Source organism: Calidris pugnax, unplaced genomic scaffold (genome assembly GCF_001431845.1).
Source record: "Calidris pugnax isolate Ruff unplaced genomic scaffold, ASM143184v1 scaffold15, whole genome shotgun sequence".
NCBI classification, from domain to species: domain Eukaryota; kingdom Metazoa; phylum Chordata; class Aves; order Charadriiformes; family Scolopacidae; genus Calidris; species Calidris pugnax.
Window position 1 is genome coordinate 754,800 of NW_015090774.1, and position 22,316 is coordinate 777,115.

The window sequence follows — 22,316 nt, forward strand, 5'->3', positions numbered from 1 at the left end:
AGAGTGAAAAAGAAATATCAATTGACATGACTGGAGTATCTGGGATCCAGCTTACATTACAATTAAGTAAATAATGGGCAGCCAAAAGGACCATGAAATTATTGACCTTGTCCTTAGTCCAAAATAGCTATTGGTGCAGTCTAACAGTCTAATGCAGACTTGGTGTCCTCAAGTCTTGGTTCTATTATTTAAATTCTGGTTGAAATATAAGTATTTTATTAGTGCTGTAAAATACAGTATAAAAAAAAATGGATAGAATCAATAGTCTGAAACATAGATTAGTGTAATTTTTGTTTATTGAAGACAACTTTGAACACATTGAAAATCTGTGAGTATTCCTGTAAGGTATTTTCTATATAATACATTTCAGTAAGTATCTTAAGGTAAAATAAACATAGGTAATAGCATCTTCTTTCACTTTTTTGACAATGCTGATGTTATACACTAACAATATACAATACTGTCTGTTCCTGTGACTGTTGTTGCAAGCGTTGCAGCACTTGATGTCAGTGTCCAACTTCTTGAGATTCATGGTATCTTGGAAGAATTGCAGGTTGCATCACTGGGGGTGGGAGGGAGGCCTTCAAAACTCAGGGCAACAGAGAAAATCTGAAACCAAATTTATCCAAGATCCAGGAGTTAAGTATAGTCATCTAATGGGTTTTTAACCCATATACAAATTTTCTTTTTATTTTGATAATAATTTCTTATTGATATGACTGTTGATACTTGAATCAGGGATATGATTTGGTCAGGATTATACTTTACACTTAGTCACATATAGGAACTGAAAGTAGTAGAGTTTTAATACTAACTCACGAAATAGCTGTCACCTATCAGACAATACTACGTATTTTTAAAAAACATTTTATAATATAAGCTCTGAAATCTAAAAAGTTGTAATTTTTTTTTCTTTCTCTGGGTAGGTAAATCCTTTCATAATTCAAATGTTTATTTAAGGAAGTATTATTCTTACGGCAAAAGCAGTTTGTATTTTGTAGTAAGATTTTACATAGGAATGGTGTCTTGTATTTTTACATAGATCCCTTTTTTTTTTTAATCTTGCCTAATGGTTGACTGTTCCAAACAGATCTGTAAGATTTCTGTAGCCTATAAGCAAAACCACCTTCACTTCTGTCGTGTATCTTGTTGCACCAATTGGCACACTGAATTTGCTGTGCAAAGGAGATGCACTCAGAAAAGAAGGAAGAACTTTATAGTTGAATTAGTGCTGGGCTTTCTAGACTTGCTCCATGGAACAAGACACATCTCAGTGCAGAAATTAAATAACTGATTCTTAATATACATCTCCTTATTTTCTGCTAGAAGGCAGCTGCTGTGTTAAGGAGCTCTTGTCCCTAGCGTGGGACAGCCACTGAACCCTGCATCAGTTCCACCTCAGCAATATGTGGAATGGTGATGTGGAGCGTTGCTTTGGTAAATAAAAGCCTGCTTTCAGGCCATACCTTGTCTTCCTTCAGTACGAGTACCCTCATGGCTGACTGTCAGAGTGGGGTTTCAGAGGAGATAGCTAGATGCTTCCCATTTGGGATGCAGAATTTCTTTGCTGTCAAGAAACGGACTGTCCCTGTTTCCTTGCAGGTTGTTCAAAACATCTGCCAGCATCATATAGTGGTCCTGAGTTTACCTACATCATGTAATTTACCTACATTTACCTAAATTTACCTACATAATTTACCTACTTTACCTTCATTATGTTTGGAGGTCTGTGTGGATATCAAGTTTAGGGACATGGATGGAAACAACATTAAGAATGTAGGGAAACTGAGGGGGTTTTACTGTTGTTTTCTTTCTTTACAGATAATAGCGATGGAGAGATTGCCAGTGAATGTGAAGAATGTGATAGTATCTTCAGCCACTTGGAAGAGTTGAGATATAACCTGGAGCAGGAAATAGGCTTTGATAAATTCATTGAAGTTTATGAGAAAATAAAGGTTTGTGGAATAACCTCAAGTGGAAAATATTTTAAGAAACAAGATAAATGTACCTAGGGCTGTTCGCTGTGCCAGTAACTAATTGCATTGTGTGACTAGAATCAATGCTTATTTCTTTAGTCTCTTACTCTGTTTCAACACGCTACTTTATGAACACAGAAAATACCATGTCTGTGGATTAAAGAGGAGAACTTTGGGCTTAACCATGCGTTGCATTTAATAAATTTGAACTATTTAATTCTGACCCATTTTAATTTTGGCAATGTGGATTGTCCTTTCTTTCAGGCTATACATGAAGATGAAGACGAAAATATTGATACTTGTTCAACCATAGTTCAGACTATTCTTGGAAATGAACACAAACACCTGTATGCCAAAATACTTCACCTGGTAATGGCAGACGGAGCCTACCAAGAAGGTAATCCCACTGTGTCCTGGCAGTTATGGCTTGGCTTTGTGTTTTTTCTTAGTCTTATACAATAGATTCTAATATACTTTTAAAACATACTTGTGCTTTGTTACATGGATTGGCTAAATTGATAAAAATATTTTATTTCACCAAGAGTATTTTTATTCCTGTGACAAAACGTGACAAACTTTGGTTAAGGCTGCTGACTGCTCTGTTTTAACAGCTTGTGCATACACAGGCAGCTGTAACAATAGTTGTCTTATGAAGGGTGCAGTATATTTATTTAATTTCTGTAAAACAGTTATGCAAATTGGGAAGATGGAAGTCTAGAAAAAGACTTTCAGAATTAAAAGTAATTAAATTTTAAGAACAAATGAATTTTTAGCTAATTTATCTTTTAGCTAATTTATATGATTCTTTCCATCAATGCATTTCTGAAAAGATAATTTTATGTGGCTCTTTATCCTGTAATTGTAATTTTTCAGAAGAACTTGATGTGGAGGTACCATCCATCCTAGTTTTCAGGTGGCTCAGTAATATATGAAGAGGTTTTATCTTGCTTGGGAGCCCCGCCTGGCTCAGCACACGTTACCAGGCAAACAGATGGTTCATAGATCTTTGAGTTTGTAGATCTATGAAATACCACACAAACCACTATCAATAAGAAATTACTTTGGTTTTTTTTTTCTCTCATGTTCAAAAATGTAACTGCAGTTATGGGATTTTAGATTTCTAATGATTTAAGTCTTTACTGGAGAGGAAAAAAATAAAAGAAATCTAGGATCTCAATTATTTTTATAGAAATTTGAAATCTAGAAATGAATGCGATGATCATTATCTAATGTACTTCAATTTTGAAAAAAATATTCTAATACATGTTAGGCAACATCTAATTTCTTCATCTTTTAAATTATTTTACAAATACATTGCAATAACAGTGAATAAAGTGTCAAATAAGATTATAGCTTTCCATGGTTTTTATATGTAAATGCTTGGGTGGGGGGAAAGTCTTAAAAACTAGTTTTAAATGTATAATACCTTAAAAAAAAATCTAATACAAATTACACTTTCTGAATTTTTCTTTGCTACTGATACAGAACCACTCAGTAAGAATAACCAGGACTGTGGTGTTTTCATTCTGTGTCATAGAAGTATAACAGAAAAGTGTCCGAACAATATTTTTTCAATCACAATTTATTGGTTTAATGACAGAACTGGAGAGATGTGTTGTAGTATTTTACTTTTCAAGTGTCCAAAGGACTGGCAATATAGAAGAAAATGGTAACTATCGTGTTACCAGTTCCTTTTCCTTGACACTTGGCCTTAAGGATATTTAAAACTAGTACTAAAAGGCTTCAATGACAATTTGCTGAAATGTTGGTGTACAAAGTGTAAGCTGTTGTCTGAGTGAATCCTGTTTAAATGAGCTGACTTTCATCTTGCAACATGCTGATTAACAACTGGCTGAATAGCTTCAGTTCTAATTCTGTATTTTACCAATCTGTGGTAGCGTACAAAAATGTAAAGAAAAAGTAGTTCTTTACACTTCAGACATTTAAAGTACATGTGTGGTACTTTAGTACTACAGTATCTAAAGAACTACATTTTAAATAGTTCTTTAACTTTCAGACACTTAAAGAAAAAATCCTAAGCTAATAAAGGTGAATAGAGGACAAGTGACAGAAGAGTGTTCATGAGCTTCTATCTCAAATTTTATACTCCTCAAATAAGAAAAGAAAAAATTCTATATAGCTTTTTAAGAGAATTGTTCTAACAGTTTCATCTCAAGTGGCTGCTTCTATCTTAAATTCACGAATCCAAGAAGGACGACGTGGTGTTCAATATTTGTACACACAGTGCTTTCAAGACAGCTTTGGTAACAGCCACTCCATTGGTGACTCTTGTATTATTGCTACCTGAACTGTGGTTTGTAGTTTTTGTAACCTCAGTTTGATTTTTGTGTGTGTTTGTCACTCCTTTTCACTGTGTCTTCCCCCTCTCTTGCTTTTTTACAGATAATGATGAATAAACCAGACTCAGGAAATCCCTTAATGCCGTACCACGTATCGGTGTTTGAAGTCTGCAGCTGAGTAACAAATTGTAGTGGAGAATGTAACATGGGCCAGGAGAAGCAAGACTTCAAAAAATGTTGATTGTATGAAAGAGGAAAACCATGCCTTTTAAAACTGAGATACCTTACACGTCTCTTGTGTGTACTTGCATACGTATTCATTCAATATTAGATGCCCAAAATTTAAAAAACAGAACAAAACCCCAAAACAACAAAACAAACAAACCAAAACCCCACCCCAAACCTGTAATCTCTCAAATTCCAAAAGAAATATAGGAAGAAATACCTGTAGATACTCTGATTTAAAAAAAAAAAAAAAACCAACACCTGAGACCTCTAATTTAAAACATGAGTTTCTGCCATATGAACAGTTGGCTGGTCTGGTTAAGCAACTGGAAGCATTACTGTGTTGTGGCAGTACCCATGTCTAGCTGGTCACTCACATACTTCAAGTAGCCTCTCTTTACAAGTACATAAAGAAATTACTTCATATTTATTGACCTTCGTGGTTGTATTTTGATGGCATCTTAATCTAGTAGTCCAGTTTGAGTATTTTGCTTTTTTTTCTTACTAAAAAAACTACTGTGTTTTGAAGCTGAAGGCTTCTGTCAGTTTTTAACCAGTGTCATCTGAAATATCTTAACAGTTTTTCTAAATCAAGGCAAACTGGTACTTCAGTCGTCATTGAAATGTCTGGGGGGGTTTTGAGATTGTAAAACTCATTTGGAGCTAAATACTTCTTTCCCAATATTTTTCTTCCTCTTCCCAAAATCCCAAGTTCTTTTGAATTTTGTAATCCTGCCAATGATCACATAGGATGCTGTTGAATTGAAAGGAGTGGGGTCTTGCCAGTTTGTTTTTAAATTCTTACCATTAACACTCACGGCTCCAGCAGCCATGGGGGAAAATGAAATATTGGAGACACAAGTGCTATGTGATAACCCCTCATCTTTTGGCTCATGTTTGTAGCTTGATTTCCAGCACTTGGGAAGGAAAAAAAACCAGGTCTTCTGACCCCCCTTTCCCAGTTCCTCCTGTCAAAGCGGTACTGTGCAGGAGAGATATGAGGTACACTGCTGTTTTCCAGTCATCTCTGGAACAGCTTTATTGGCCTACCCATCCAGTAACTCTCTTGTTATGAATCTGATGAGTTGTCCAACTTCCAACTGCCCTATTGGAGAAAAATAGATCTTTTTTTTTTTTTTTTTCAACTACAGCCAGTCACAATCTCCAACTGTCAAAAGTTACTTCTCCACAAATTAAATCAAGTATATATATATGTATTATTTAGAACCGTCAAAATATGTACATGATTTTTGTATAATTGTTTTATGGTGTTGTTATTAAAGTTTTGCCCACTGAAAAGTGTTAATTTTTTTTAAACGCATCCAGTTCTTAAAGGGTTGACCAAACTTACTCTATTTCAGCTGTATCCTGGGAATCTGCAATGAGAATAAAATTTAAAATCATAAATGCCTTTAATATGTTAATTTTTTAAAATCCTTATTTACTTGATAATCACCTCTTGCTTCATCTGATGAGAAAATGTGATCGTTGTTGGACACAGTCCTGGTTCTGGTCAGTGCTGCTCCTTTTTTTTTTTTCTTTAAACTTCCCACAGTAAATGTTGGGGCTTTTCACTTGGCTTCTCTTCCATTGCTTTTTTGCTGCTGAATAATCTGTTCGGAGAGATGATCCTCATAAACTGCATCATTGATGACATTTACCAATTACACTCTAAAGACTTTATTAAAGAATGAGTCTGCATTATTTTCCCTTTGCAGGTTTGCTTTTCAAATCATACCTTGCCCACCTTTTGGGGGGAGGACCTAAAACCTTTAAATTTTAAAAAAATACAGATTAACCATATGAAAAGAAGAAAATGCACTCAGTGGTTTATTCTGCGCTGTATGGTTCTGGATGTTCTTAAGGTGATACGGCCTTGAAACTAAGGGGTGGAGGGTGTCTAATTCTTTTTAAATTCAAATCATAGCGTTATTGAGAGTCGTCATTCCTTACGCAGCGTGCTGCCTTGCTTCTGCTAAGAAAAATGGACATAATCTGTATCTTTCAAGCTTTACAGACATAGAGCTTTTCATCAATTAATGATTTGAAAAATATGCATAGATTGTGCACAGCTTTTCAGGAATAATCTTCAAACCTGCCAACCGCTACTGGATATGCCTGAAATCCCTCAAGAGCTAATTTAAAATTGACACAGTAAATAAGTTTCTCTGCTAAAGAAATACTTCTATCTGAAATTTTAAATCCCTAGCTAATGTGCACTATAAAGACAGGGAGGACAGTGTGACTTCAGCATGATTTATTGGTCTGTATGTAATAACTTACTGAAACGAGTTGAGCATTTGGCTTGTGCTCATATTACTTTCACTATAAGGAATTTTCTGTTGTAATTCCAGTAGCAAATACAGAATGGTGGTGGCTTTGGCACAAAGCATACTCTGTAAATTATTTCACATTATATCCCTCTCCTCAGGCTGCTTGACCCCTGAAGCCAACTGTAGGTCAGATGAGGAATCTTTAAAAAGAAAAACAAAATGTAAACAAACACAATCCCCCCCATACACCCCTCCCAAAAAAACAAAGGCCAAAAAACCCAAACCTCTACTGTCCCTTGTGCTGCCATGTAGATGTGACTGTAGTCCATGACACCGGCCTCTCCTGGCTCACTGTGCCTTTTACAGCTGTAGGTACACCTTGAAAAGCAACACAGAGGAGTAAAACCCCAGCAGGGAGACAGAGCCGGAGAGAACGTGTCCTGGTGGCCTGGGGCAGTAAGATGGAGCCTCCACTGCTGCCTGGCTTTGCTTTGAGCTGAGAAGAATCAGTAATCCTACCCCCACGTGGCTGCCCAGATTCTTTTTCAAAGAACACAGCCTTTTGCTCTTCAGTTTGTGGAACTTTTGAGTGCATATTTGAAGTTACTGCCAGAAGGTACTTCAGAAAAGCGTATTATCTGGTTGGGCAACATGAACCGAAGCAGGTGAGTAACCTTTCTGTGGGCTGGTAAGTGAATGGCTGATTGAAACTAAGTTCCAGAGTACCACATTCCTGACACGGTTCTCTGTGCTCTTATAGACACCTAGAGCATTTGTCAATAATTCTTATTTCAGTTTTTAGTGCTTCTGTCTCCCACTCGCTTTGATTTGTGCGTAAATATTAATTCAAACTAGAGAAGGGCAAGAAAGTTGGGGAAGGGTCTAGAGCACAAGTCTTGTGAGGAGCGGCTGAGGGAACTGGGGCTGTTTAGCCTGGAGAAAAGGAGAGTCGGGGGAGACCTTATTGCTCTCTGCAACTACCTGAAAGGAGGCTGTAGCGAGGTGGGGTGTCAGTTGCTTCTCCCAAGTAATAAGCAATAGGACAAGAAGAAACGGCCTCAAAATATGCCAGGGGATGTTTAGATCAGGTATTATGAAAAATTTCTCCATCAAAAGGGTTGTCAAGCACTGGAACAGGCTGCCCAGGGAAGCGGGTGAGTCCCCAGCCCTGGAGGTATTTAGAAGACGGGTAGATGTGGTGCTGAGGGACATGGTTTAGCGGTGGTTTTGGCAGCGTTAGGTTGATGGTTGGACTCGATCTTAAAGGTCCCTTCCAACTAGCCGATTCTAGGATTCTCCCCTAACCCTTTTGTTCTAAAGCTTTGCAACCTTGCTTGAATCCGTTGAAAACTTACAAAATATTTTTATAAGGGTCCTCAACTCGGGGTTGAACCGTGAGCTCTTAAGAAAGGCTGTAGGGTATCCAGCCCGGCTCTGTCAGGAGGCGGCGGTGCCGCCCTGCAGCCGCCAGGTGGCAGCATAACGGCGGCGGGGCCGGCGGGAGATGCGGCGGGGCCCGGGGCAGGCGGGGGCCGGGGGCAGCGGAACCGCTCCGCCGGGGGGCGACCCCCGCCTCAGCGGGTGCCGCCGTTCGCAGCGGGGAGAAGCCCCCATTGCAGCCCATTGCGCTCCACTGAAAGCACCTCCTCGAGGCTCCAGTGAAGCTAAGGCTCCTCTTAACTTTATTAACTGTGACAAACCAAAGATGGAATTTTGATATTTTTTTCAAGCCTTTAAAACGTTTTTCTCCCCCCCCAAAACTGTGTGCTTTCTCAAACCTTATTTTAACAATTTTTCATTCAGGAGCCGTGTAGACTAAAATTGAGCATACAATAAAAACCAATCGTTACTGTTCCTACAGCATTTCTTGTTTGCCATTTTTCTCATAGCAGTTTAGATGGAGCAATCTGCAGAGTTTAAGTACTAGCTTTAAAAGCCATAAACAGCTTCTTCTTTTAAATTAAATTTGTGTGTTAATGCAATACACACTTCAAATGCATTTCCAAGTTGATGTTTTCCAGCTGAGCTGATGATTTCATCAATTCAAATAGTAGCGCTTTTAACGGTTGGCTTGTGCAAGAGTCTTAAAAACACTTCTTCAGCAACTAAAACCTTAATTGAACTGCTTCCATAAAGATGTATTAATTGGTAGTTACTTGTGAGACACATCTATAGGAGTTCAGCCGCTCCAGCTGAATTCCTTGCCTTGAGCACCCCTGATCTCGTGCACTCTTCCAAATTTTGTTTCCCAGTCATTTTTAAACTAAGATGGGATTTAGCTAATTCTGTTCACTCTCCTTTTAACGATATAGTTTAGAAACTCACAGAGCCAAATACCTGGAGAGTTTTTTCACATCAGCTGCACAACAAAAGCCAAAACCAGGCGGGGATACAGAGTGGGGAAAACTCCAGTGGGGTGGCGCTGCCTCAGTTTCAGGGCGGCTGTGACAGTTCTGTGAGCCATCCCTGAGGCCGACTGTATGGAGCGTGAGGCTGGGGCCTTGCATGAGTCACTTCTGCTTGGCTGATGGATGTCCCCTTGGGGACCACAGTCAGCCAGGAGAAAGCACAGCTCAGTTGCAAATAGCACCAGGGCTGGAGCTGCTGCAGACACGCTCTACCGAGAACGGAACCGTACTCAGGTCCTTGACGTGCCCTCCCTTGGCTGTGTCCCACAGACAGTCCTGACAGTCATCTCTTCTCTAGGGGAAGGGATGAAGTGTGCATTTCTGCTGTATCACCAATGTAGGATAAAACATCCCCCGATTCAAACTTTAGGCAAAAACTCGGCAGTTCTAGCTCTCTTAATAAAATTTTAGATCTCAAACAGTGCTTCAGGGACGCTACTTTTTTCCTTCCATCGCCTTCCCCATCAGCAGTCAGGAGCTCTCATTGCTGCTTGTCTTATTGCTGCTATAACTATTTTAAATGTTATCAGAGTAGTTTTGCAAAAGTAAGGTAGTAGCCTTTTTCTGAAGAAGTGAGTGCTCTGATGGGGATATAGAAAAGACAGAAAACCTGAGATGTCTTTAAGTAATGAGCTGAGCTCCACCTACCGCGGAGCTACACCAGCATGACCACTGCTTGAAGGGTCAGTCACTCTCCTTCCTGTAAACCACTGGAGCTCTTGTACTTCCTCTACAACTCGTTTCTTCCTCCGTGTTAAGCTGTAATAACCCTCCATAAAAATCTAAAAGTAATAAAATGCATCTTATTTACCATTCTTGTAGCACTCTCAGCTGATCCTTTCCCACTGATGTGAGTTTTGATAACTGACATGGCAGCTTGGAGTATTTTAGTCTTGTTCTTCAAACTGTGTAAGTGAAAAATCAAAAAGTGAAGAAGATTATCATGGCAGTTGAGTTCCTCACTAGAGCAAATTTGGACTTAACGCTGGACATACTTTTATGCCTTTTTAATTCTAAGAAACAGTAATATTTTTTAGTTTTTCATGCTTAACAGTTTTAAAGCCTTATTTAGTAGATCTGAATTTTACTGTTAGTAAATTTACATGGAGAATTATTTCCACAGCAGGAAAACAACTCTAATGAGATTTTTAGCTATTAATAACATAGCATTTCTTTTCAGCTGTTGAAAAGCCCGACTGCACTGAATTGTATATCCTGTTCCACCGTGGACTTTAGTACATCAGTTAATGATCACAGGGCCCTGAATAATTTAACTGGCTGCGTTGGCTTAATTCACTGCAGGGCCTCCTTTCCTCAGACGACCGCTATTGTTTTCTCTACATTGGGCAATCTTCTTTGTCCAGGAAGAAACTCCAGCAAGTTCTGACTCTAACAGGCAGTGGGGTTAAGTGTTGCCAGCTGGGAAAAGGAGCACAGTTCAATCCTGGCCTGTGACCTTTGCTCACTGTGCAGTGATATTACAGTAACTGCTCAGATCAGTAACAGGTGGATTTTTCCACCATAAATACCAGTATCTAGCCATATATAGAATCATAGAATCATAGAATAGTTCTGGTTGGATGGGACCTTAAATACCATCGAGTTCCAACCCCCCTGCCATAGGCAGGGACACCTCCCACTAGAGCAGGTTGCTCAAAGCCCCATCCAGCCTGGCCTTGAACACTTCCAGGGATGGGGCATCCACAGCTTCTCTGGGCAACCTGTTCCAGTGCTTCACCACCCTCACAGTGAAGAATTTCTTTCTAGTACCTAATCTAAATCTCCCCTCTTTCAGTTTAAAACTGTTTCCCCTCATCCTACCGCTCCACTCCCTGACAAAGAGTCCCTCCCCACATCTCCTGTAGGCCCCCTTCAGGCACTAGAAGACTGCTCTAAGGTCTCCCTGGAGTCTTCTCTTCTCCAGACTGAACAACCCCAACTCTCTCAGCCTGTCTTCACAGGAGAGGTACTCCAGCCCTCTGATAATTTTTGTGGCCCTCCTCTGGACCCGTTCCAACAGGTCCATGTCCTGTCTACATGCAATACTGGAGTGTGGATGACCGCAGTCATAAGACCTCCCTCCTCCCAGTAAAACTTAAAGAAAGCTTGAGTCAAATCCTACTGTGATTAAGATGCTCCTGTTCTTGGCTCCAGTAGAATGAAACACGTGCCCACCCTCAGGCTTCAGCACAATGCACGGGAGCGTTGATAAAACTGCTGCAAAGACAGGTCTGAGCCACGTCACCAGACTTGGAGCTGCAGTTGGTGAGTGTGGGAAAGTAACAGAAGATTGGTGAGGAGGACTGTAAATACGCCCAAGTGACTCGCATGTGGGGTGCTGGAAAACACATATATTACACTATCGTTGCTTAGCTTTGTGTGCTCAACAAGCAGAACATCTGCATTTAGATAACATAGTCCTGGGATGGACTCAGGGGCACCTTATCAAACAGGCCTGACATTCTTGCCCGGCTGTTTAAAGGATCAAAGCCCAGCAGAAAACTCTGCCTGCCAGAATCCTTGAAATACAGGCCCAAACAGCAAGTGGGAGCTCTCTCGCTCCCTTGCTAATGAGGACTCTCTTGCTAGAAAGGACTCTCACTCCATGGTGCCTGCATCCCCTACTTGCCTGCCTCTGCCCAGGTGCTGCTCCAGAGGTTCCCTGATCCAAATCTGTTCTTTGCCCTTAATCCCTGGTTTTGTGGTTGCTCCTGTGTCCTGCCTGCATCAGCTCACACAGCGAGGATTTGAGCACATCTTCCATTCTGCTATTCTGCCACAGTGAAAGCAGTCGCCATCAGAAGGAAGGGGTGTAACAGATGGAGCTATAACTTAAACCACGTTGTAACAGTTCCTAAAGCTCATCTCTCAAGGATGGTGCAAGACCTGCTTGTGCGGTGTTAGTAAGAGAAATTTATGCATGAACACATAATGTGAAATAGGCCTGCTGAGGAGCAAAAGCTGTGTAGGGTATAATGTTTATCCTGCATTAATCAAGTTGTAATGCACTTACATAACACTATTTTTGTTTTCACTTCCTGGCAGAAGTCCTCACTAGTGTTTTATTCTGCCTTATAGCAGTTAAAAAGGTGAGAAATATATAACTGAAATAGTTTAAAAAATCTAGTAATTGTGAAATTGCCTGCTTTATCATATGATAAACCCCGGGGGCTCGTTAGAGGGATCACACTAATCCATAGGATGAAACAGGTCGCATCCCTTCCTACAGTCACTAGCTCTAATGCAGGTATTTCCAGCTAAAGTTCAGAAGCTTTGCAGACAGAGCCTGTAAGATGTGGGGTGTCTCTCCTGCCCCTCCATTCTGCATTTCTGTCTGCCTTAGTGGTGACTGAAAAATATGCTGCTCATTTACAGTTACACTGATATTCATGAAAATTGCAGGTACCTCATTTCTGGAAATCAAACCCTGATGCTTTTTCAGCCTTAGGGAACTGTATTTCCTTGCCATAGGATAGCAGAGAGGTCAAAAGGCTTTGTGATCCTTGGACCGAAGACTGTGTAGAATAATAGAATGAACTGGGGAAAAAAAATGTGCTGAAAGCATCTTGGCAGTTTTTTGTGTATAGTAGACAATATATTCTATACTCACTTTCTGTGACTAAGTTTACTGTTACCGAGGCCTAGAATTAGCCAAATAAAACAGCAGGGAAGCCTTCTCTGTGTTTCTTCCCTCCATTTCTCACTAACATTTGTACATGCACTCACTCCCTCTCCTAATGGAAGCTGGGGGAAAAGTGCCGAGTACAGCACTAATGACATGAAGAAAAACACTGAAGGAAGCAGCAGGGAGGCCAAGGTTTCAACCCCTCTCCCTCCCTTGCCCAGGAAAATTTCAGTGACCTCTTGACACCTCCCATGGGAAACTTTAAATTGACAGGAGTATTTGCCAAGTAAATACAAAAAATGGCATTAAAATAGTATTGTTTCTGACTTAATCCTCCTGAAGTCAATGAAAGTGAGTTAAGCTTCCCGCAGCAGCTATAAGGCACTAACCTCATTGTAGATGGCAGGGTACGTGGATACGCATCAGGATTGATTAGAAACCACTTCCACACACTCACTACTATTCACTTGGGAAACTGAAAATAAAAATGCCAAAAACTAAGTTACAGCTTGTTCCTGGATTATCCCGGTACTTTGGTTAAAACTACTATGTTTCATGTTATGCAACACTATGCAGAGTCAAAACATTGTTAATTTGTCCCACGAAAACAACAGGGGAATGTATTTCAAGTTTGTTATACCCTGATTGTTTATTCTGCCTTGTTTTTGCTGAGGTAAATTATTCAAGAATGATTACTGGGACTCTTGGAAAATATTCTGGTTTTATTATCTGCCAGTTGCCATTTTTTTTTCTCTGAAATCTGATGATTGGGAATGGAGGGTTATTAGAGAACACTGCATCTCAGGTGTCTCCATACCATATCTCCCCACACCTAGAGAATGCATCCACTACTCAGCAACACTTGCTGGTCATTCCTAACTCTGATTCTGCTCATTAATGCTATTCCAGGAGTGAGGTCACTAAACTGGAGATCTGGGTTTAGTTCTAGGAATTGTCCCTTTGCTCCCTGCCCAGCAAATTATTTAATTTACCCTGCAGAGATAGCTGCATCTATGCCCATCATTATCTCCCCTCATTAGTCTTGCCTTCTCTTTCCAGTCTGTTTCATTACTAGTTGTGAAGTCTTCAATGTATGAGACAACTCTGCCTTTGTGCTTCCCATGCCTGTCATCTAGAAAAGGAAGAGCATAATAAATACCATAAATAAGAATGTTTCCAGGATGCAATACCAGAAAAACACTCATTGACTAACGTCAACTAGCACAGGGAAAACACCTCACACAGACCATTTGCTGACAACTGCTTTGACTGCAGCTGCCTTCGCTGGATTTAAGGACTGCGTCACGGATGAAAAACACAACTCTCTTTTTAGTGTTAGGTGTGACCTTAGAGAAGAATGGTGGTAGAACTTCATTAGGAGTTTGCAGTGATGCTTGCGAACAGGTTTTTGGCACGGTTACCCGTTGTCAGTGCCCATGTCACATCCACATGCAGAGAGTTCTGCTCACGTTCTCTAGGACACGTGGGAAAACATTACTTTAAAATGAGTTTGACTACAGCTCGTATAAAGTGTATATTTAAGAGGTATTTAAGGGCTGATTCTTAGCTAAAGGGATGGAATCCAGCTGCCTGTTTTCTTTGGCCCTGACAGTCAGTTTGATATGATTTACATTTTCTGAGCTGGCTTCACAATGAAAGAGGGTTGGTTTTGAGGCTTTTTTTTTTTTTTTAGTGTGTGTTAGTGAGTAAATATTTTACAGCTCAAATTCCTAGTTCCACAAAATCAGTGACTCCAGGCTGTGGGACAATATAAGTAAGCACAAAGGCTGGAATTTATTGCTAGTAATGATCTATGAGATAAGATTTTCAACTAAGCCAGTGCAGAGAGGTCTCTTGCCAGATGTGTGGGAGTGAAAGTGACACAAATCTACCAAAAAAAAAAAAATATCTTTGGCAATCCCAGAGTGATTATATAGCCTTGCAGCGCTAGCAGCCTCAGAGAATTCATTTTGTGTCTCAATGTCTTCATCGACTTAAAAGCCAAGTCACAAGCTTTATAAAAGAAATCCAAAGCAGTGCCATGGATACTTCATAAATTTATCTCACTTCCTTAATCTTATTTTGAACAAGGAAATGTTGGGGTTTTTTGCTAAGTTCCTCTGTTTGTAAAGAGCTGTGGTAGCAGAATGATAATGATTCTGCAAAAAATTACCAGGGAACTTGTCCCTTTATTCCCTTACTTTCATCCCAATGCAATCCAAAACCTTTCTTCAGAGTCAGGCTCCACTAGAAATCCTTGCTTTTGTTTCTAAGATATCACAGACAAAACCAACAGTACATGGATAGTACATTGACGACATCCAAACCTCTGCCTACATCCTTTCCTAAGTGCACCAGAAATTGCAGAAGCTGTAAAGGAGCTTCTGTATCTTTCAGACAACACAAGAAGTATAATTGGTGCTGATGGGAATGTGACTTTCCTTATAGTTGCAGATAAATTCCAAAAAGGGATGCTCCAGTTAAAGAAAATGCTTTGCCTTGGTGTAAGGACGCTGCTTTGACAAGTTTGGGATAGAAATGTTAGTGCACTTTCAATGCTGTAACACATTTTAATTTTTTATATCTTAGTACACAAACTCTTACAAAACCTATTTCATCACTCGTGTATGTTTGATACCACAGCAGAACTGTGCGAGTGTGGCAGAGATGTTTGAAAAGTAAACATGCTGATAATTCTACGTGCCTGTCAGATAGCTCTGCCCAGCAGGCAGTTTTAGTAGGAAAATGCTATTTTAAGGAAATAAATCTCTTTGAAAAAAACTAGCTGAGCATGCTTTTAAGAACTAACATGACAACTCCTTTTTTGGGGGGGTTGTTTTTTTTTTTTTGGCAAACTATCAAACTGTTGCAGCACTCAAAATTCAAAAATGGCTTAGTGTAGAATTTAAACAACCTCGCAAATTCTTCTCACAGATTTTGCTCTAAAAACACATGACTTTCATATGGAAAGCCGATGGGTATTCATCCAGGAGCAGTGTACCAGTCCCTGCTCCTACGCCTGGGAGCATGGCACGGCAAAATTGTTTGGGACAAAACCCAAACAGGCTCTCACTGCAGAGGAGATGTAGGTGAAGGGAGTACGGTGCTTTTCAACCCATTTCCTGATTCGGACAGTAGGAGGAACTGCAGGACTCGCCATAAAACACACACAAACCACATACAGACATACCCTCGGTTTACTGTACATTTCTCATGCTTTAATGACTACAAAAGCCCAAGTGGTTTTTAAGAGTTTCTCCTCTGTAAATGCACTTCCAGTAACTGCTCTTAGAATAAGACACCTAGGATAAGGTGTTTGTGAAAACCTGCAGAAATTTCTGAGTTTTCATTATGTTGTCATGCAGTGCCCAAAAGAGAAATGACGTCCCCTAAATCACTCTTCATGGAGCCCATACCCTGAGCGGACTTGAAAATTTCTCATCTAGAAAGACTGAAGGGGGTGCTTAATGTCTTCTGAAGATATATTTGGTGTGAAAACGTGAAAAGGTCTGAAGTTCCACCCTGCTACCTTTTGGAGGACTCTTTTCTGAGGATAGGACCCTGAGGTTTTGCCAAAGAATGTTTGCTCTAGGAGGGTTAATTTGAATGCAGCACCCTTCTAGACAAAATAAGACAGTGCTGTGAATTCTTCCCTGTTCGTGAAACTTTCTGACTGGCTTTGTCTGTCTCACGGGATTTTAGAGAATGAAGCTGTAGGGTATTTCTAGAAATACAAAATACAACAAAAGACAGAATCTAGGAGTTGTAGACCTGACGTGATGGACACAGACTTCTCCCAACATCCACAACCTCCCTCCCTCTGCACAGTCCACGTGCAAAAGTGCCTCTGACTCTCCTCAACAGTTCCACCTCCCCCTAATATTGTGGGGCTTTTTTGTTCAAACAGTATACCTGCCAAGTATACAGTCTCCAGATGTTCAGCTTCTTTCAGATACTTTGGTAACGAGGTGTGGTAATGAAGACTAAGTAAACTTTTATGAAAGTTGAATATCCTTTATCATATTATTTTTTTGCTTATTTAAAAAGAAATACATAAAATGTTTGAGCCCTGCAATTCATCTCATCTGTTTGGGTTGTGAAAACTCCAAACATTTGTCACAATGTTCCTCAAAGATAAAACTGGAGTTTAGTCACTCCAGCCCACTATCACTCAAAGTGGTTGATTACAGTTCTGCCTGATCTCAGGCTAGAGTCAGTAACACAGTAATTCGACTTAAACATTTATATGATTCTTGGTTTACTGTTCATATGAAACAGCTTTACCCTGTGAATTGTTCATAGCCTTTGCAAGTGGGAAAAATATTAATAGCTTTTTAAATAGCTTACCATTTGCTAACAATGTAGCAAACTATTACAATGGCGTGTAAGTATTCCAAGAAGTCTAGGGCAGTCAATAATTCTACAACTACATCCTGAATCACTTACCAGTCTTTGGGAGAGCAGATCTAAGTAGAATTGGGAGGTACCTAGAAAAGCAATGAACAGAGAATCTGTCATGCTGTCCCCAAAGGAATCTCCCCTGTGGACACTAATTCTAGAGAGGCAGAGGACCTACTTTACAGCCTCACGTGTGAGGTCTGTGGCTTATCAACTGCAAATGCAAGGAAGGAAAAAGATAGTTTCATTTCAGAATAAACTTATTAAGAATGGATTCTTACACCTCTGTACCTCTTCTAAAATCTTCACAGCTATGTCATCTAGTTTGATTTCTTTAAATAAGCATTCTCCTTTGCTTTTTCTTTAACCTTGCTTGTACTAAGGGCAATTTCGCTTGCTGGTTAATGAGGTGCAGGCACTATGTTCCCAACAGTGTAATGATCATTTAAATCAAGTTCTTGACCACCTACACACACCAATGCCTTACTGCATTTCTGCAAGGTACAGCAGTCAACAATGCAGCTGAGGTACATGGATCACAAGTACCCAAAAACCCAGTACACGTATTCCCCTGACTAGCCTGGTGGTAACACCTTAAGATAACAAAGAGCTCATCTAAACACCGAGAGTTTGTAACATGTTTATTCTTCAGTGTCACAGCCACTTTTTCTGTTGCATATTCCCCCATTGTGACACGAATTGTTATTTCAAAAGCATCAATATATGCAAAGGTATGATCCCAGCTTCACATTGTCAGAGAGTGCTAGTTCACAACATTAACACACAAATGATACTCTCCTCAAGAAAACAGGAAACTAAAAAGTAATCAAAAGTCAAATGTCATCTTTGTCTTGGCAGGTTTGAGATGCAGCCAGGCAAATCTTGTCTATACTCCCAGCTAGATGCCTAGAATACAGAACAAAGATGTAAAACTAGAAGCCAAAATGTACAGAAAACACAACCACCCATTTCTCCTGCTTCCTCACAAACACAAGACCAGCAGAGATCCTTCTATCAGGATGCAGAAGCCTTAGAAGTACACTTGTATTACGGTCATTGATCTACTCGAGACTAGTTCCCAACACAGAAAGTGCAGCAGGGGCAGCACAAAACTCAGTTTGCCAGCAAACCCACTGGATCAATACCAGCCGTGCTGGGCTCCATGCTGCTAAAATTCTGCCAACAGTAACCGAGCTGGGCAATTCAACGATAGCACTAACTGCAGCATACGCATCCTGTTGGAAAAAAAAACAACAAACCAACCCCAAACCAACCCACATTCCCCACAGCCCCCCCCCAAAACCAAAACCACACACACAAAAAAATCTTTAATGAAAACGGAACGAAGTCATCGAAGAACATCCTTGCTCATTCCCACTGGAGACTGAGGAAAGTTGGCACACTCCACTCCGTGCTGTGCTTGCCAATACAAAGCCAGCACTATCAGCATGGCCATCGGCAGTAAACTCTAACTAAATTGATGTCAGTGGGATTTTTGCGTGGCCTTTGAGAGGAAATTGCCACTGCATCTCCAGGGGTCATTTTACAAGGAAATAAGATTAACCTTTTTGGTCTGTGCTCAGGATCTATATTGCACGGGAAAGAAAGGCTAACATGGACATTACAAATGGGGAAACATCATCCTTTCTGACAAAAAAAATAGCTATGAAAATAGTTTAGTACAAGTAATATATCTTAAAACAAAAACATGCTTATTCTTCTCAGTACAAATAATCTTAATGTTAAAATTCATCCCTGAACCTACAAAAACACCCAACCAACCAACCAGACTATGACTGCCACAAAACACTATCTTCTGTTACATTTTCTTTCTGACAGGACGTAACACCTCTTGTTCCATGATTCTAATTCCCTTTCAGCCTGTTGTAGTTGTGTCAAGATTTCAAGGATGGAATTCACAACTAAACTCAATTCATACGTTTATTCTCACAGCCCAGGTTTTCTCTATTGGGCCTTCAGTTATTCGGTTTTGGTTTATGAATCTAAATATACATACTGCTAACATGACTCCTTCAGGAGATGGGTTATCCTGCCATCAGTGACAAAATCTTCAGGGAAATTTTGTAGTATTAGAATGGAGATTGGACCTGGGTTTGTTTTTTCAGTGCATTAGTGCATTTTAGTGCATTTAATGGTTTTGCTCTTTCATGCATTGGTTTACAAATGTCAATATGACTCAAAAGATTTGCATGCTAACAAGTGGAATCCTATTCCAAAATGTCTTGTGCTACTTCTGAAATTCCCTAAGGAACTCGATGTAAATGATTATAGAGTGCATCTGTCAGCCCCTCTTCCCAATTATTTATAATTAATTGGCAAAACCTGACAGAGTATTTGTAAAGATATTAAGATTCTCTAGGTTTTATGGAAAACAGTGGTCATATCCAGAAAAGATCTAAAATTTAACGTCCCCCCTACAGAAACAGGCACAGCAAAGGTCAAGTTATCTCTTCTTGTTAGGCTGCCAACTTATCAATTAGCCAGTGTTCCTCAAAGCCTGGCACAGCATGTGCTGCCTTGCATTTTAAGGACAGAGGAAAAAATAAGGATACTTGGAAACATGATAGAAACAGGAATTATCGTGGTAGGGTTTAGGGAGGAAGAGAAAGTATGATTGTTTTGGCAGAAAGGGCTGAAGACATGGGGGGAAGCTTGTAAACTGGTTGGTCCCCAGAAGAAAAAGAAGGTATTGGTAAAAAGGAAGGAGGAGCACAGAGGACACAGTGGGTTTATTGCACCATGGATGCTGGACACACAACACAGAAAAAAGAAAGGAACCAGGCGTTGCCAGTTCTGCTACTGACATTCTGGTTTTGTTGTTCTGCCTAATGCCCTTTGCGTCTTCCTTTACCCAATGGCTTCCAGATTAAAAGAAACAGCATACGTTGGAGAAAAAAAAAGTTTGTGCCTGAAAACCAACTTCAGAGGTAAAATTTATTACACCAAAGATGTGTAAAATATGTTTTTACAAATATAAACAAATATTAATAGATGTTATAACTGTAGAGATCCAGGGACTTGAGTAACTCAAGGGCCTCTTCGCTCAAATCTGTGTTTTTAATGGTTCTCTGCCCTGTGCAATCTCTCCTTCGCATCAATTGCTTAGTAAGTCATGCAAGGAACTAATTAACTGCACGCAATAATGGAACGGTTTCAAAAAGAGAGGTCTCCTCGTGTTAAAGTGTACAAAGTACAGTTCCCTGCTTGTGTCTGGATAAATGCTTCGACGTAACAGCAATCCTATTCCTTTCAGTCCTGGCGTCAGCCTGTTCCAGCCACTCCAACTCAAACACTTCATCCGTAAGAGGGCAGCGCCGTACATCAGCTCGCACACCCACAGGTTTTTACATAGATTATATTTGTTTGAAAATTAACTACTGCTGCTGCTCAGGAAGTGACATGATTATCTGATACTCTTCAGAATGTTTACTGCTTTGGCTAGTATCCCAAAATATTTTTAGTATTTTACAGACTTTACATAAAACATTATCAAAGACCAGCCCTGATAAAGGGCTAATCTTTTTATCCTGCTTCCCTGAACTTTCATCTTGCTTCCCTGGTGCACCACCTGTACTGTAAATTCCTCTAGCGTTTTAAAACATTTTACATTCCTCAGGTAGTAAACGAAGTTTAGACAACAGTGACTGTGTTGCTTACAAAACTATGCTGGAAAGACTGGCAAATTATTACACGCAACCTTGATGAGATCTTTTGGAAAAGCTATGGCCAAGACTGACATCCCACTGTAAGATGAACTTTTGTTTACATTCAACAAGTCCCTATTTTAAATGCACTGATTATCCTTCTTTCCGCAGTGGCAATGCTCACACGGCAAAAGAGAGGAATACTCTGAGACATGGGCATATCCTTACGTATCAGATGTTTATATCCTTCTCTTCTATTTATGTTACGATACTCCCTGGAAAGCACAGACACAGACCAGAACCCCATCTGTATCAGTTTTCCTAAACTCCAGAATTTATGGGGGAGGAACTTATTTCTTAATGAACTGTAGATATTTAGCTCTTTCAATATTTCTACTACTAATAAATAAATAAAATAATAATAAAAAAAAGAGATGTATTCAGTGTAAGCACATATTTGGGAATCTTAATGATCACAGCATATCATTACTGTAGGAAACAACCAAGCTAAGAAACCCAGAAAGCAATACAGAAAAGCCAATCATGCCATCAACTTACACAGACCTACACAACCCATTAAAAAAAAAAAATGCTTTTCATATGCACACACCATTCAGTAAGAATGACAGCAAACCTGAGTACCTCAGAACTACACACAAGAAGGAAGCTTTTGGATTGCAACAGGCAAGCTTTTTAACTGGAACTTGTATCAAAACTTATGCATTTCTCTAGATTTTTCTCAGCATCCACAGACAAGGTGCCTCATCCAATTCAAAAAGTGGGTTTTTTTAAAAAAAAATCTTTTTTGCTGTTTTATGATAATGTGTATGTACCTCAGGGTTTACTTCCTCCTTCATTCCAACAGTCCAGTAGAGAGGTATTTCACAAAAAAAAGCCTCCAAAGCAAGCGCTTCATCTCCTGAACATGAGGGGGGTGTGTGTGTCAAGAGAGACGCCAATTTCGGGCAGTTTCTGACCTCACCTGATTATTTACTTGAGGAACACTGAACAAATAACTTTGTCACCCCGCGAGAGGCACGGACACCGGGGGTTCGTGCTTTGTTCGACCTTATCACAGAGCGGTCTGGAAGGGGGGGACAGCGCTCCCCGGCACCCACCTGCCTCCCGCCCCCGCCCAGAGGCGGGAAACGCCGCGTCTCCCCCCGGCCCCGGCCTCCCCCCTGCCCCACCGAGACCCTCACCCTTCGGGCCGGGAGCAGGAGGGGTACAGCCGGGGGCCAGGCCCGGGCACCCCGCCGGGAGAGGGCCCCCCTCGCCCCACACAAGCCGGCCCCCCCTTCCGTGGGGCCTGGCAGCACCCCGGGCCTGATTCACCACAGAGACCGAGGCGGGGGTGGGCAGCCCCCCGACCACCCGCCCGCCTTCCCCCCTCAGGCTCCCGGGCGGCAGCCCCCGGTGCCCGGCCGGGCCTTCCACCTCACGAAC

General features: G+C 40.6%; 1 protein-coding gene and 1 long non-coding RNA gene across 13 annotated transcripts in view; one reads left to right on the forward strand and one right to left on the reverse strand.

The window, feature by feature from the left end:
- The window catches only part of NEK1 (NIMA-related kinase 1), a 49,299-nt gene extending 43,391 nt beyond the window's left edge, over positions 1 to 5,908 (forward strand). For all 11 annotated transcript variants that reach the window (XM_014943757.1, XM_014943794.1, XM_014943812.1 and 8 more), the window contains 3 exons: positions 1,822 to 1,955; positions 2,241 to 2,373; positions 4,380 to 5,908. In XM_014943757.1, the coding sequence (XP_014799243.1) occupies positions 1,822 to 1,955; positions 2,241 to 2,373; positions 4,380 to 4,393 (281 nt within the window). In that variant the 3' untranslated portion in view covers positions 4,394 to 5,908. The remainder of the gene's footprint in view (positions 1 to 1,821; positions 1,956 to 2,240; positions 2,374 to 4,379) is intronic.
- LOC106889110 lies at positions 279 to 14,141 on the reverse strand. Of its 2 annotated transcripts, XR_001412255.1 has the most exons (8): positions 13,800 to 14,141; positions 13,197 to 13,282; positions 11,305 to 11,438; positions 7,059 to 7,152; positions 6,785 to 6,974; positions 5,958 to 6,114; positions 5,853 to 5,877; positions 279 to 609 (listed from the first exon to the last, which is right to left on the reverse strand). It is a non-coding gene; the product is annotated as an uncharacterized LOC106889110 (long non-coding RNA). The 2 variants fall into 2 exon arrangements; XR_001412256.1 differs by lacking the exon at positions 11,305 to 11,438.
- Between the last annotated feature and the right edge of the window lie 8,175 nt (positions 14,142 to 22,316).